This window comes from Carassius gibelio, chromosome A13 (genome assembly GCF_023724105.1).
Source record: "Carassius gibelio isolate Cgi1373 ecotype wild population from Czech Republic chromosome A13, carGib1.2-hapl.c, whole genome shotgun sequence".
NCBI lineage: Eukaryota > Metazoa > Chordata > Actinopteri > Cypriniformes > Cyprinidae > Carassius > Carassius gibelio.
In genome coordinates this window covers 12,255,577-12,268,967 of record NC_068383.1, presented here as the reverse complement: position 1 = coordinate 12,268,967, position 13,391 = coordinate 12,255,577, and the positions used below count along the sequence as shown (strand labels likewise).

The following is a 13,391-nucleotide window of genomic DNA, read 5'->3' as shown; positions in this document are numbered from 1 at the left end:
CATCTGGGCCACTTAGTAAATCAGCTCGATGTGTCAATGAGTTTATGCAAACTTATGGTATGGTCGACGCATGGAAATATAAGAATCCAACATCAAGGCAATATTCTTTTTTTTCTGCAGCACATCAGATTTATTCAAGGATTGATTTCATCTTTTTAGACAAGAGAATGTTACCACTACTTAGTTCATGTGAATACACAGGTATAGTAATTTCTGACCATAGCCCTGTACTGATGACTCTCTGCTTTCCTAATAACATCCCACCCCAGGGTGTGTGGAGATTCAACTCCAGATTATTGACAGATGAGAAGTTTGTTGATTTCTTATCTAAACAGATAGATTACTTTTTTGAAACAAACTGCACACCAGGTATTACTTATTGTAACCTCTGGGAGACAATGAAGGCCTTTTTGAGAGGCCAAATAATTTCATACAGTGTAGGTATGAGGAAAAAAAGAATGGATAGAATCAATCAGATTATCTCAAGGATAAATGATATAGATCAAGAACATTCTAGAACCCCCACTGCTACTCTATACAAGGAGAGAGGAGTTTTACAGTCAGAATTAGATAACCTGATTACAGAGGCAGAGGAAGCGTTGTATCTGAGATCTAAACAGCAAGAATTTGAGTATGGTGAAAGGGCTAGTAAGTTGCTTTCACACCACCTGAGACAGACAACTGAAGCTAATTATATAGCTGAAATTCAGACAGCAAAGGGAGTAACCACAGACCAGTTGAATATTAACAAGCAGTTTAAAATTTTTTATGAGGAATTGTATACATCGGAGCCATGTGACAAGGCAAACATAGCAAGTTTTTTTGCCAAATTGGAAATACCTACCATCAGTGAGCAGAATAAAGCCAATCTTGAACAATCCATATCTACAGTGGAGATTGAACAAGCTATTAAACAAATGAAAAGTGGAAAAGCACCTGGCCCCGATGGGTTTATTATTGAATTCTATAAGAAGTTTTCAGGAAAACTATCCCCTATTTTGAAAGAAGTGTTTAAGGAAGTAATCGAGCAAAAATCTTTGCCACCAACAATGTCTCAGGCTATTATTACAGTTGTACACAAAAAAGGTAAAGATCGCCTAAAATGCGACTCATATCGCCCGATAAGTTTGCTTTCAAATGATTATAAGATATTAGCTAAGGTCTTGGCAGTGAGGTTGAATCCTGTCATGCAGTCTATTATACATCAAGACCAGTCAGGATTCATGCCTGGGCGGCAGCTCTCAAGTAATCTGCGAAGACTATTCAATATACTTTACTCACAAGGCAGCTCACGGCTACCAGAGGTTCTGTTGTCGTTAGATGCACATAAAGCCTTTGATCGCATAGAATACTTGTATTTATTCACAGCCCTGAAACATTTTGGTTTTGGATCTAGTTTTTGCACTTGGATCAGTATACTCTATGCACATCCTACTGCTTGTATAAGAACCAATAGGGTAATATCAGATTATTTTTGTTTGCACCGGGGCACAAGACAGGGCTGCCCCCTGTCACCACTTTTATTTAACATTGCGATAGAACCCCTAGCTATAGCGTTAAGGAAGGAGACAGATCTGCTAGGTATAAATAGAGGTGGGAGCACCCACAAGATTTCGTTGTATGCAGATGACCTCATAATATATATATCCAACCCAGATATGTCCATACCCAAAGCGATAGAACTTATAAATAGTTTTGGGGGAATATCAGGATATAAGATCAATTTTAATAAAAGTATATTATTCCCAATTAATAATGAGGCAAAGCAGTTAGATCTCAAGAAATTCCCATTCAAAACAACTTATAATTCCTTTAAGTACTTGGGAATTTCAGTGACAAGTACATACAAAGAACTATTTAAATGTAATTTCACTGTATTGATAGAAAAAACTAAAAAAGATTTAAACCGATGGTCCTTATTACCTATTTCATTGGCAGGCAGAATAAACACAATTAAGATGTCTGTTCTGCCAAGGTTTTTATTTTTATTTCAAAATGTCCCATTGTTTATCCCCAAATCTTTCTTTAAGGAGTTAGACAAACTTTTATCTTCCTTCATATGGAATAAAAGTATTCCAAGAATCAGGAAAACATTTTTAGAAAGACAGAAAGATGAAGGGGGACTGGCATTGCCCAACTTTTTGTATTATTATTGGTCATGTAATATTGATAAAGTTATCTATTGGGCAGAACATTTGGATCAGGAGAGCAAACCTGTTTGGGTGGAGATGGAACAGGCATCTTGTGGTCCAGTTTCTCTATTCTCATTGCTCTGTGCCCCACTACCACTTAACAGGAAGTATTTGACAAGCAACCCTTTGGTGACTAGCACTCTAAAAATATGGGCTCAGTTTAGGTCACACTTTAAGCAAAAACAAGCACTCTCCTTGTTACCCATTACTTCCAATGCATTGTTTCCACCATCCTTAATTGATCATGCATTTCAGGCATGGTTTAGAAAGGGACTCAGGTGTGTAAGGGATTTTTTTCAAGGTGGTAGTTTTGTCTCTTTTGACCATATGATTAAAACATTTGATATTCCTAAATCTAATTTTTATAGGTATCTGCAGGTACGAAGTCTAGTCAAAAAATATTTTAATACCCTTTCGGCCCCTCCTCCTCATTGTTGGATTGAGGAGCTCTTTGACTTGAGTACATCTGAGCGAGGTCTGATATCAACAGTGTACAGTCTGATTCAAAAGGCGGCCTCTCCATCTTTAGACTTTTTAAAGAAACAGTGGGAAGAGGATTTGGGAAGTGTAGTCGCAGAAGCAGTCTGGCAATCAGCCATTAGGAGAATTCATTCGACATCTATTTGTGTCAGACATGGATTACTGCAATTTAAAGTAATTCATAGGCTACACTTTTCTAGAAGTAAACTGGCAAGAATATTTCCAGAAATAGACCCAACATGTTCTAGATGTCACAGATATGAGGCCACTTTGGGTCATATGTTTTGGACATGCCCAGTTGTAGGACCATTCTGGTCTGCTGTGTTTGACACGTTTTCATTTATGTGTGGAAAGGAGATAAAACCAGACCCCGTAATAGCAATATTTGGTGTGGCATCCGAAAACCTTTCACTACCGCCAGGTCAATCGGATGCACTGGCTTTCTCTTCTATGCTGGCCCGACGGCTTATACTTCTAAAATGGAAGTCAAATAAACCACCAACACACATTAAGTGGGTAGAAAGTGTCATGGCGTATTTAAAGTTAGAGAAACTGAGACATTCCATGCAAGGCTCTGTTAACAGATTTTTTAAAGTATGGAGGCCTTTCCTTTCATATTTTGAAGATAGATTTAACCCAAAATGCTAATTGTAAGCTCCCCCCTTACCCCCCCCCACCCCACCCGTTGGTTCTTTTTGTTTGCTTGTTTGTTTGTTTGTTTGTTTTGTTTTCCTATTATGTTTGCAATGTTGTATTAACATTTTAATTTGATGTGATTGTTGTTCAAATGTTTGGAAAATTTAATAAAAAGATTTGTCTACTACTACTAAACATGTTTCTGTTAGTCAAAGCACTATAAAAACTACAAATACACTACCGTTCAAAATTCAGTATCTTTCTTTTATGGTGTTTGAAGTCTTATATGCTCACCAATGCTGCATTTATTAAATCAAAATACATTCAAACTGTCAAATATTTTTACAATTCATATTTTTTCTAAGTATTCCATTTTCAATATATTGTATTGTATTGTAAGTCTCGTTTTCAGTGTCACATGATTCTTCAGGCATCATTCTAATTGCTGATTTGCTGCTCAAGAAACATTTCTTATTATTATGGATGTTTAAAACAGTTGTGCTGTTTAAAAGTTTTGTGGAAAATCTTTAACATTTTTCTTGTGACATTTTCAGGATGCTTTGATAATTGTAAAGTTCAAAAGAACAGCATTTATTTGAAATAGAAATCTTATGGAACATGTCTTTACTGTCACTTTTTTTTATCAATTTAATGCATCCTTCCTGAATAAAAGTATCAATTTCTATAAAAAAAAAAAAAAAACTTACTGACCATAATTGATTGGTACCTAATGCTTACATAGGGGAAGAAAAATTCAATATACTTAAAACTGATTCATTTACTCATAACAATAACAATGTTTACACAATAAGTGGAAGACACAATGAATCTGTGATTTATATTCAGTATTATTCACTACTAATGAGAATTTGTATTATTATTATTATTGTTATATATATATATATATATATATATATATATATATATATATATATATATATATATATATATATATATATATATATATATATATATATATATATATATATATATATATATATATATATATATATATATATATATATTTTTTTTTTTGTTTGTTTTGTTTTCTTTTATTTTTTTGTTTTATGTAGTGTTGGCACACTCTCACCTGGCAGCGATTTGGAACCTGGTTTAGACGTAAGACCACGGGCCCTGATAACTTCCACCTCTAGTTGACCTTTCTTGTCCATCAGTCCAATTTGAACATCTCCTACAAAAAAAAATATAATAAATAATAATAATAATTGCAACAAATTACACTTAGACTTTAGTCCATATATATATGAAGATGTTTACTCACCCATAGCAGGCGTAGCAAGTGTTTGTCTGCCCACCAACTGAGCAGGGCCAAGACCATCAAGGAAGTCACTGAACTGGCTGTCGGCCCCTAATCTCATCCCTGAGAAGATCAGACTGAGACACACACATACACAGATTATCAGATAGACGAATGAATGAATGAATGGACAGATAGAAAGATATCATACTGTGAGGCAGCATTTCAGAAACAAGTTACAGTAAATTTCTTGTTATCTTCAGCTGTTCTTAAATACTTTGAAATGAATTTCTTGAATGCTTTGTAGGTGTACGAAAACAAACAAAAACAATTCGTTTATTTGGATGAAATCTATTATTCCAGAATGAGCCTCCTGTCCTCATATAGAGTTCAAAAGCTAGTGAAAAGCAGCCCATCTCCTCCAGCAGCAGACTTGTGCTGTGTATTGTATGGTATGTAAACCCTGTCTTGTTAAGGCCCCTCTTAATACACTCAATATTTCCTTAGAAACCAGCACAATTTCCATGACCTAACTCCTGCAGGAATTTCTGAGGAGCGTGGCAGCACGTGTCGAGCTAACTTATAAACAGCCTTATGTGATTTCAGACTTTTTAAAGCTTGTTCATGTAAAATAATCCTTAAATCGTGGAGTCGCAGAGTCACACTCTGTGGAGTGACACAGTGGCCAGGTCAACCTAGCCGCTGCTCTGAAGCCGCAAAGGGAAGCGTCACTGCCGCTTCTGCACAGCTACAGACCTTGCAGCAACCCCTCTTTGCAGATGATGGATATTTTAATTATTATCAGGGAGTACAGCTTGCCATCTGGCTCCAAAGATGGAGCTGAGAGAGCAGTGGACACCACATTAGCTCTGTAAATCAGACTGTTCTCTATAAGCTTATCATTACAGTTTTCCAAATAAATCTAGATGAGAGAAGCTCATATGAACACGACACAGAGCCTGCTGAGAGACCACTTATCTATGAGTGATGGTTTGCAGCGAATGCATAAAAACACCAGAGATTAAGCATTTTAAAGGAGTGTGAGTTGGGAAGCAGGTCAGCTTTGGGTAAAATAGCATAAATTACAAATGGGTTGCATCTGACATCGTAATGCATACAGTACAGTAGCATTCGAAAATGTTTTTTATCAAGTATTTTATACTCAAGGCTGTGTTTATTTAATTAAAAATACAGTAATATAGTGAAACATGTTACAATTTAAATGAACTGTTCACCATTTAAGTAGAATTGAAAATGTAATTTACTACTTTGATGGTAAAGCTGAATTTTCAGCAGCCATTACTAATAATTTATTTATTTAATTTACTATTATTATTATCATGTTGAAACAGCTGTGCTCCTTAATTCTTTTGTGGAAACCGTGATAATTTTATAAGGATCCTTTGATGAAAACAAAGTTCAAAATAACATTTATTTGAAATATAAATCTTTTGCAACATTATATAAACCTTTACTTTCACTTTTAATCAACTATTCATTTCATTACCAAAAAAAAAAAGCTCTGACAGCAGTTCAACGTGGGTTTATGCAATAAATGATGGCCCTAGACAAACTGTTAGAAATAAACGAACAGATAAATAAATATTTATTGAAAACCTGAAGTATCCCCAAAATTCTGAAAAAAAAAAAAAATCTGACTCATGATTTCGAATCGCAAAGTTGTGAGTATGCAAAAAAGGGTTTACACAGCTTTGGATACTAACTTGCCCTCAGAGCTATAACTGTTCATGCTGCCGTCAGTGGACTCTCGACTGGCTTGGCGAGCCATGACATTGCGAGCATACTCCACTGCCATTCCCGTCTCCTGACTGCGCTGGATCTGACTGGATCCCTTTGCTTTCTTGTTGGCTGCTTCTGTGGATGGAAGAAAAAAAACTCTATTACCATTCACAGGGCTTTCATAAGGGGGACAAGGGAAAGAATCTACAAGACCTACAAAACAGAAGCTGGAAATTAAAAACATTAGTTCTGTCAAAAGGTTAAAATAATTAATCATCATAATTAAGATAAGTTGTGTTATTTTGTCTTGGGGATTTTAATAATTAATAAGGTCAGTACAATGACACTAAAAATCTAAAGTAGGATTCTGTTGAAATATTGCAGGTCTAATATAAAAAATAATGTGTGTGCTGTTCTTACAGCTGTCACTCAGGAGAAAATATTGTGATCTAAGATGAAGTTCTTCACCCCTGATGAGTGCAACATCTCCTGCTGGAAGTCATGGGGCAGCATCCGTACTATGTATGGCCTTTTGATGGATTACAGATCTTTTGAAAATGCTTTCTTTCATCAGACCACCATCAGTGGCTTATTTTGACAAAACTTACAGAAAAAAATGTCCAGGGATTCTCATTAACAAACCTGCATTGCTCTGGTATTATTTGAGGAAACAGAGAAATACTGTATCATCTGTATGTTGAGGTTCACTGTTAAGATGATATTGACAAAACAGTATTGACTATTACATTTTTTGTTTAATGGATAATGTTTTAAAAAGGTAAGTAATCCTCATAACATTTTATAAAAAGATTCAATTTGTTAACATCAATTAATGCATTAGGTAAAATGAACTACCAACTATCAATAACATTTGTTTTACATCATTTATTAATCTAGGTTAATGATAATTAATTCACTATAATTCCCCATTTTCAGGGTAAGTGATATTTTTTAAGCATTCAAATAAATCATGAAAAGAATCTATTCATCGAAGAATCCTGAAAAATTTCCACAAAAAAAAATAATAATAATTTTTTTATCCAGTAAGAATATTAAGCAACACAAGCATTTTTAAGATTGATAATAAGAAAATTCAGCTTTGACATGAAAGGATTAAATCAATTTTAAAATGTTACTGTTTTTACTGTATTTTGATCAAATAAATGTAGTGTAAAATAAATAATTAAAAAGAAAAATCTGACCAACTTTAAACTTTTGAATGGTAGTGTAACTATACTGTTAATTCATGTTTATGCAATACATTAACTACATTCATTTATACAATTTAAACATGTATTAGTGTACACAAAAATACCATGATCTAAAATTATAATAAATGCATTAAAATAATTGTTTGTTGTTTTTTTCCTAATACCTAATGCATTAAATCAGGTATACAAATTTAGAAAGTGTTACGGTAATCTTATTTTTAGTTTTGGCTATGGTTGTAAATGGATGAGACTGGTGCAGTGGGCAGAGTGTGGAACAGCTGTTTTAGAGCAGCAGGGCTTTTTAAAATGCTGATTTATCGCAGCTCTGCAACTCTTTCTGATTTATCATCTAATGGGTCTTTTAAGATATTATCCAAGCGCCTGAGAGACAGCGGTGCCAAAAAGACTTCTTTTGCCATTCTTTTTGAATTTGTTTCTCTTTTTTTTTCAGCAGTCCATTTATTCATCTTTAAACAGACAGTGCTTAAAATATGATATTTTAGAGGATATCAGATCCAACTTCAAAGGCATTTATCTGCATTACATCTGATAGGATTTCGGGGGTTGATCTGCACCTGATACAGTGAACGTCTGCCAATGCTAACATGCTGCCATTCATATTTCCAGCCTGAGGTTTCAGCTCCCACACTTTAACACAGACTGAAGACACATGCTACTTTAAGAGGTGAAACAGGGTAGAGAGAGACCTGATACACAGATCCATCAGACATGGATGACCCCAGAAAAAGGGTAGACACCGATAAGAGAAAGCAAGGAAGTAAAAGCAGTAAAGCAGGAAGATGTTGCCAAATGGTCTGAACCGATGGAAAGGATAGTTTTAAAGAAATTGCTCCTTGGTCAGTCTCCATTTTGGGGACAATTCCCTAATGCATTTGGCCCTAATTACATTAAACAGTTGAATGACATTAAAGTCATTCAACTGAATATATTTTCATTGTTACTCAAGATATAAATCATTTCTGGCCACAATATCTGCTGATTTTAGGTTCTTCACCAGTAGAGGGCACCTCAGGCTACACTAACTGAGCCTATGAAACTTATCTGTGTCCTGTATCTCTTCTCTGCTTTTTTAAAAGGGTATAAAAGTTATATTTAAAACATAATTCTTGTAAGGTTTACACAACCCCTGTCCTTATTAGGAAACAATGTGACTTTAGCAGACAGTAATTATCCAAAGACAAAAGTCATCGTCAAAGGCCCTATATGGTATGTGAAGCAGTGAGCAGCATGTCGTGTAATTTTAATATTTATGTTAATATTTATAGTACCTGATCTATACCACTGTCCAATCTATATGTATATATTTATATAGTGTTCCTGTAGCTCAATTGGTAGAGCATTGATAGCCTGAATGCACTGTAAGTCACTTTAGATAAAAGTGTCAATGCATAAATTTAATTTAATATGCCAATGTTGCATAGAAATATAGAAATATAGAACTTTTAATTGAAAAAAAAGTGACAAGGTGCAAGTATATGATTGTCTTACCTGTCTGACTGAGCTGAGAGGTGCTTCTGCTGCGGCGGGAGGGAATGCCAACGATGGCGACTACACGTGCGCTAAGGCTAGATCTGCGCTTTTTCCCTCCTGCTCCCAGTGTTCCCAGAGCGGTGTCTGACTGGCTGCCGTCCGTACGCTCCCGAGTGTAGATTTCCCCACTAACACTTGTACTCTTCAGCATGCTGCGGCTGGATGGATGAATATGATGGCTGGTGTTGGGAGAAAACATAGCAAAGACTCTCAGTAACCCAAATGACAAATGGAAAATTACTATTCTGACGTGAATACGACCTTCTGCATTTGATTATTGTGTGTGCTCTTTCTGCTTTTTTTCCACTTCCCTTAAAATGAGTTTACCGAAATTCATAAAAATCCAAGAATGACGTTATCATGGAAAAGACAGAGACTGAGAATCATTTAAAGGCATAATGGAAAACAGATTTTTGATATAAAAGAGGATTCTCTGATAAATAGACAATTTAATGCATTCTTGACTAATTTGTATTTTTTTTTAAATACCCCAAACTTGTTAACAGAAGTTTATATATATTCCACGTTTACAATGCAAATAAATGTATGGAAATTATCCAATGTTACGTTTACATTAACTATTGACCACCATGTTTATTAATAATTGCATGATTTTATAACTCTATAGATTACATCAGTTGTTATAAACCCTTATTACCACCAATATGCACGCTAACATTCCTAGCAGAATTCAAGAAATGTTTTTAATTAATGTACAACAAAGCCCCAGCAAAGACAAAACTAAAAGCATGAATGCATGACATTTCTTACGTGACATCACAAACAGAGTGTCAAAATACTACAAAATTTCACAGATAATGCAACAGTCCAGTGTGACGCTACACCATGCATCTCACCTAAAGTGACCCCTGGGTTGTTCTGATTGAATGGACATGTAGCTGGTGCTACTGATCCGCGAGGCACTGCTGGCGCGAGAGATGGCTGACACATCACTGACATCACTGTCTGAGGACTTATGGGACACATTGTCACAGCTCCTTCGTTGCTCCTTATAAAGCTAGTAGAATGAAATACGCAAAAAATTAAAGCACACATAAGTTCTGAGCATTCTAGATTTTAAAAACAGTTTGAAGGTGTTGGGATGGGACTATACACTACTGTTCAAACGTAGTTTGGGTTTGGGTTCAGTGTGATTTTGTAGGTTACTTTTTTATTTTTAATGATTTCTGAAGGATCATATGACACTGAAGACTGGAGTAATGGCTGCTGAAAATTCAGCTTTGCCAACAGAGGAATACATTACAGTTTAACATATATCACAATTAGAAAACGATTATTTGACAATAACATAATAATGTTAATCAAATTAACATAATAATGTCAATCAAACTAATCAAATAAATACACCCTTGTCGAGCTTATGACGCCTCTCTCCAAAAAAAAAAAATAATAATAATAATCTTACCAACCCCAATCTTTTAAAAAGTAGAGTATATGAATTTGCACTCACCTCTCGTTTATTCTTGGGCGTCCTCTCCAGATCCTGGCTGGTACTAGAGGGGGCTGGTGTTCGGAAGGTACGTACTTTCATTTGCCGCGTTCGCTCCTCTGAAGCAAGAGCTAATACATACACGATACACAACATGATGCTCATTATTTCATATTCTGCATACTTACTCAAATAAAATTTGGAAAAGTAACCAGTACAAGTCAACGGACAATGACAGTACCTTGCTCTACATTGCTGCTTTTGGCGGGGACTTGGGGAAGCTGTCTGACCTTGCGTGTCGAAGAAGAGTTGGCTGTTGATGAGGAAAATGCAGGGCTGGTGTGTGGCTGCACCCTGATGGAGGAGACAAAACGAGAGAGAGAGAGAAAGAAACAAAAAGAGCGAAGGAAACTTAAGCTTATTTTGTACAAAGATGTTCAATATCATAAACCAGTGTGGACCAAAATGCAAACTACTGTTTGAACAGTAGTAGTACACATTTTCACTAAAGGGCCGCCAAATCTTGATCGGATCCATGTCTGCATGATCGGGACATATTATTACTCACATCAGATCATGTTTTATTGCAAAGAGCCATTAGGAAAGCAAAACAAGTACAGGAGTGGAAGGTGTGAATCCGATGGAAGAAAACAGTGGTAGACTGTGAAAGAGCGGCAAACACAGAAAGCAACCACACAAAAAATTGAGAGAAAAGAGCAAAATCAGCAGAAATTATAGCAATGACAAGGCTTTTTGTGTAGGATAGGTTATTCACAGCAAGGATCAGGGTCTCAGTCCAGATCAGGGTCAGCTCCTTTCCATGTGGGGTGAGCCTGGGGTTGATTCCCTCACGGGTCACCTTACCCAATGGAGGCAGCGATACCCTCTTCCTGCGTGAGGCCTTTAGAATGGAGATTTGCTGAATGCTGAAGGTCAGTGCAAATGGCAACATACAAGACAGAATATAGGAAAAATTAAATTAATGTGTCAAATCATAGATGATAAAAATGGCGAAAAAGCAACAAAGTATTTGCAAAAACTAATGGAGAAATAAGGTGCGAATGTGTGAAGAAATAAATACGTTGTGGATGAAGCCAGTGCTGCATTTCCCTGTAAAAGTGCAATAACCCAAACAAAAATATATACACAATGTAGTATACAGTGTGATATAATAAAATATACAGTATATAACAAGGTCCAAATTTAATGTTTGCCATAACTTCTAATGAGTGGAGATTGAGAAAATATTCTGGCACACACACACACTTCTTTGTTCTTTTTGTCATTTATAATGAATTTGTCTCCATCACTAAAGAAAAAAAAACATATTATTTAAAAAAAATATATATTATATTACGATTTTAATATCACTGTTTTTCACATTTTAATTTAAACATGTTGCTTATTTTTCACAAATCATAAGAAACGTCTCTAGGTTACGTATGTAACTCTAGTTCCTCGAGGGAACGAGACGCTGCGTCACATGCGCTTTGGGGAACGCACTTAGCATGAGCGACTCTGAATATCGTGTGTAATCAGTCCAATGGAAGAGTACCAGCAAGCGCCAGCAGGGGTGCTGGGGGTATGGCTCCGAGACGCAGCGTCTCGTTCCCTCGAGGAACCAGGGTTACATACGTAACCTAGAGATGTTCCTCTTCAAGAACTCGAGCTGCGTCAAATGCGCTTTGGGGAACGAGTACCAACGCTGCCAGACTACCAAACCCCTGCCTAGTGTGTATCCGAAGAGCACAGCTTAGGACAAGAGGACAGAAGCGCCTGGAGTGACTGGCATGTCTAGACCATAGAATTTAACAAACGTATAGGTCGTGGACCACCCCGCAGCGTTGCAGATGTCCAGCTTGGATACACCTGCTGGGAAGGCCTTGGAGGCCGCCATACCCCGAGTAGAGTGAGCCTTGGCCCCCTCATAGGTGGCGTTGATAGCCTCGACTATCCAACGACTAATAGTCTGCTTAGAAGCAGGAGAACCCCTCTTTGGGGGACCGTAGCATACAAGCAATTGATCAGTTTTTCTCCACAGGGCAGCTCTGTGGATGTATGCGTCCAGCGCTCGAACTGGACACATACAATTTAACTTTGCTTGGTCGGGCTCCTGGAAGGGAGGAGGACAGAAGGCCTGCAGCACTACAGATCGTGGTGTAACAGAGGGAACCTTGGGAACATATCCCGCTCGAGGGTATATGAACGCTTTGGTCATGCCAGGTGCAAACTCAAGATAAGTGGGGGCCATATGCGCAGGGGAACCAGAGCCTACACATTTTGTGAACGTGCGGGGTGAGAGTACAAGGCCGAAGGGATCTCATCATGCAGGTCGGGAAAGAATGGCAGGCCCCGGCTGGGAGGTGGCTGACTCGCGCGCAGGAAGCGTTCATCAAGCTTGCTTCACTGCGGTTCGGTCATTTTTTGGCGGGCCATTCAATGCTTAATTTGGCCACCACGCGAGTAACCACCTCCAAGAGCTCCTCATATTGCGGCGAATGGGGTGGCGAATCCGTGTCGATCGACCTCCTCGGAGGAGGAGAGGCGGAGCGCCGATCCCTCTCCCTGGGTGGAAGGAACCGCAGAGCGTGCTTCCGACTCCAGAGATTGGGCGCCGGATCTGGCGGAAGTGGAAGTAGATAGGGACTGGCCAGTCTTCATTCCCTCCACCAAATCCACTTGTGAACCCCACGAGTGCAGCCGCCGTTCTGCCTCGGAAGAAGCGGGACCAGCACCGCGGGGAACGCTGGCGAAGGCCCCCTCCTCGAAGAGGGCCCTCCGGGAACGAAGCAGCCGCACCGACATTCGCTCACAGTGCGGACAGTCGGCCCCCTCGAGAGCCGACTCAGTGTGCTTCACTCCCAGGCAAACCA

The 13,391-nt window shown here is 37.7% G+C and overlaps 1 protein-coding gene across 6 annotated transcripts in view; it reads right to left on the bottom strand.

Annotated features, from left to right (window-relative positions):
* LOC128026175 (regulating synaptic membrane exocytosis protein 1) overlaps window positions 1-13,391 on the bottom strand; it is a 72,718-nt gene that overhangs the window by 4,696 nt on the left and 54,631 nt on the right. For all 6 annotated transcript variants that reach the window (XM_052612986.1, XM_052612987.1, XM_052612988.1 and 3 more), the window contains 7 exons: window positions 10,760-10,872; window positions 10,540-10,649; window positions 9,926-10,086; window positions 9,027-9,247; window positions 6,291-6,441; window positions 4,591-4,703; window positions 4,399-4,500 (listed from right to left, as the gene is read on the bottom strand). In XM_052612986.1, the coding sequence (XP_052468946.1) occupies window positions 4,399-4,500; window positions 4,591-4,703; window positions 6,291-6,441; window positions 9,027-9,247; window positions 9,926-10,086; window positions 10,540-10,649; window positions 10,760-10,872 (971 nt within the window). The remainder of the gene's footprint in view (window positions 1-4,398; window positions 4,501-4,590; window positions 4,704-6,290; window positions 6,442-9,026; window positions 9,248-9,925; window positions 10,087-10,539; window positions 10,650-10,759; window positions 10,873-13,391) is intronic.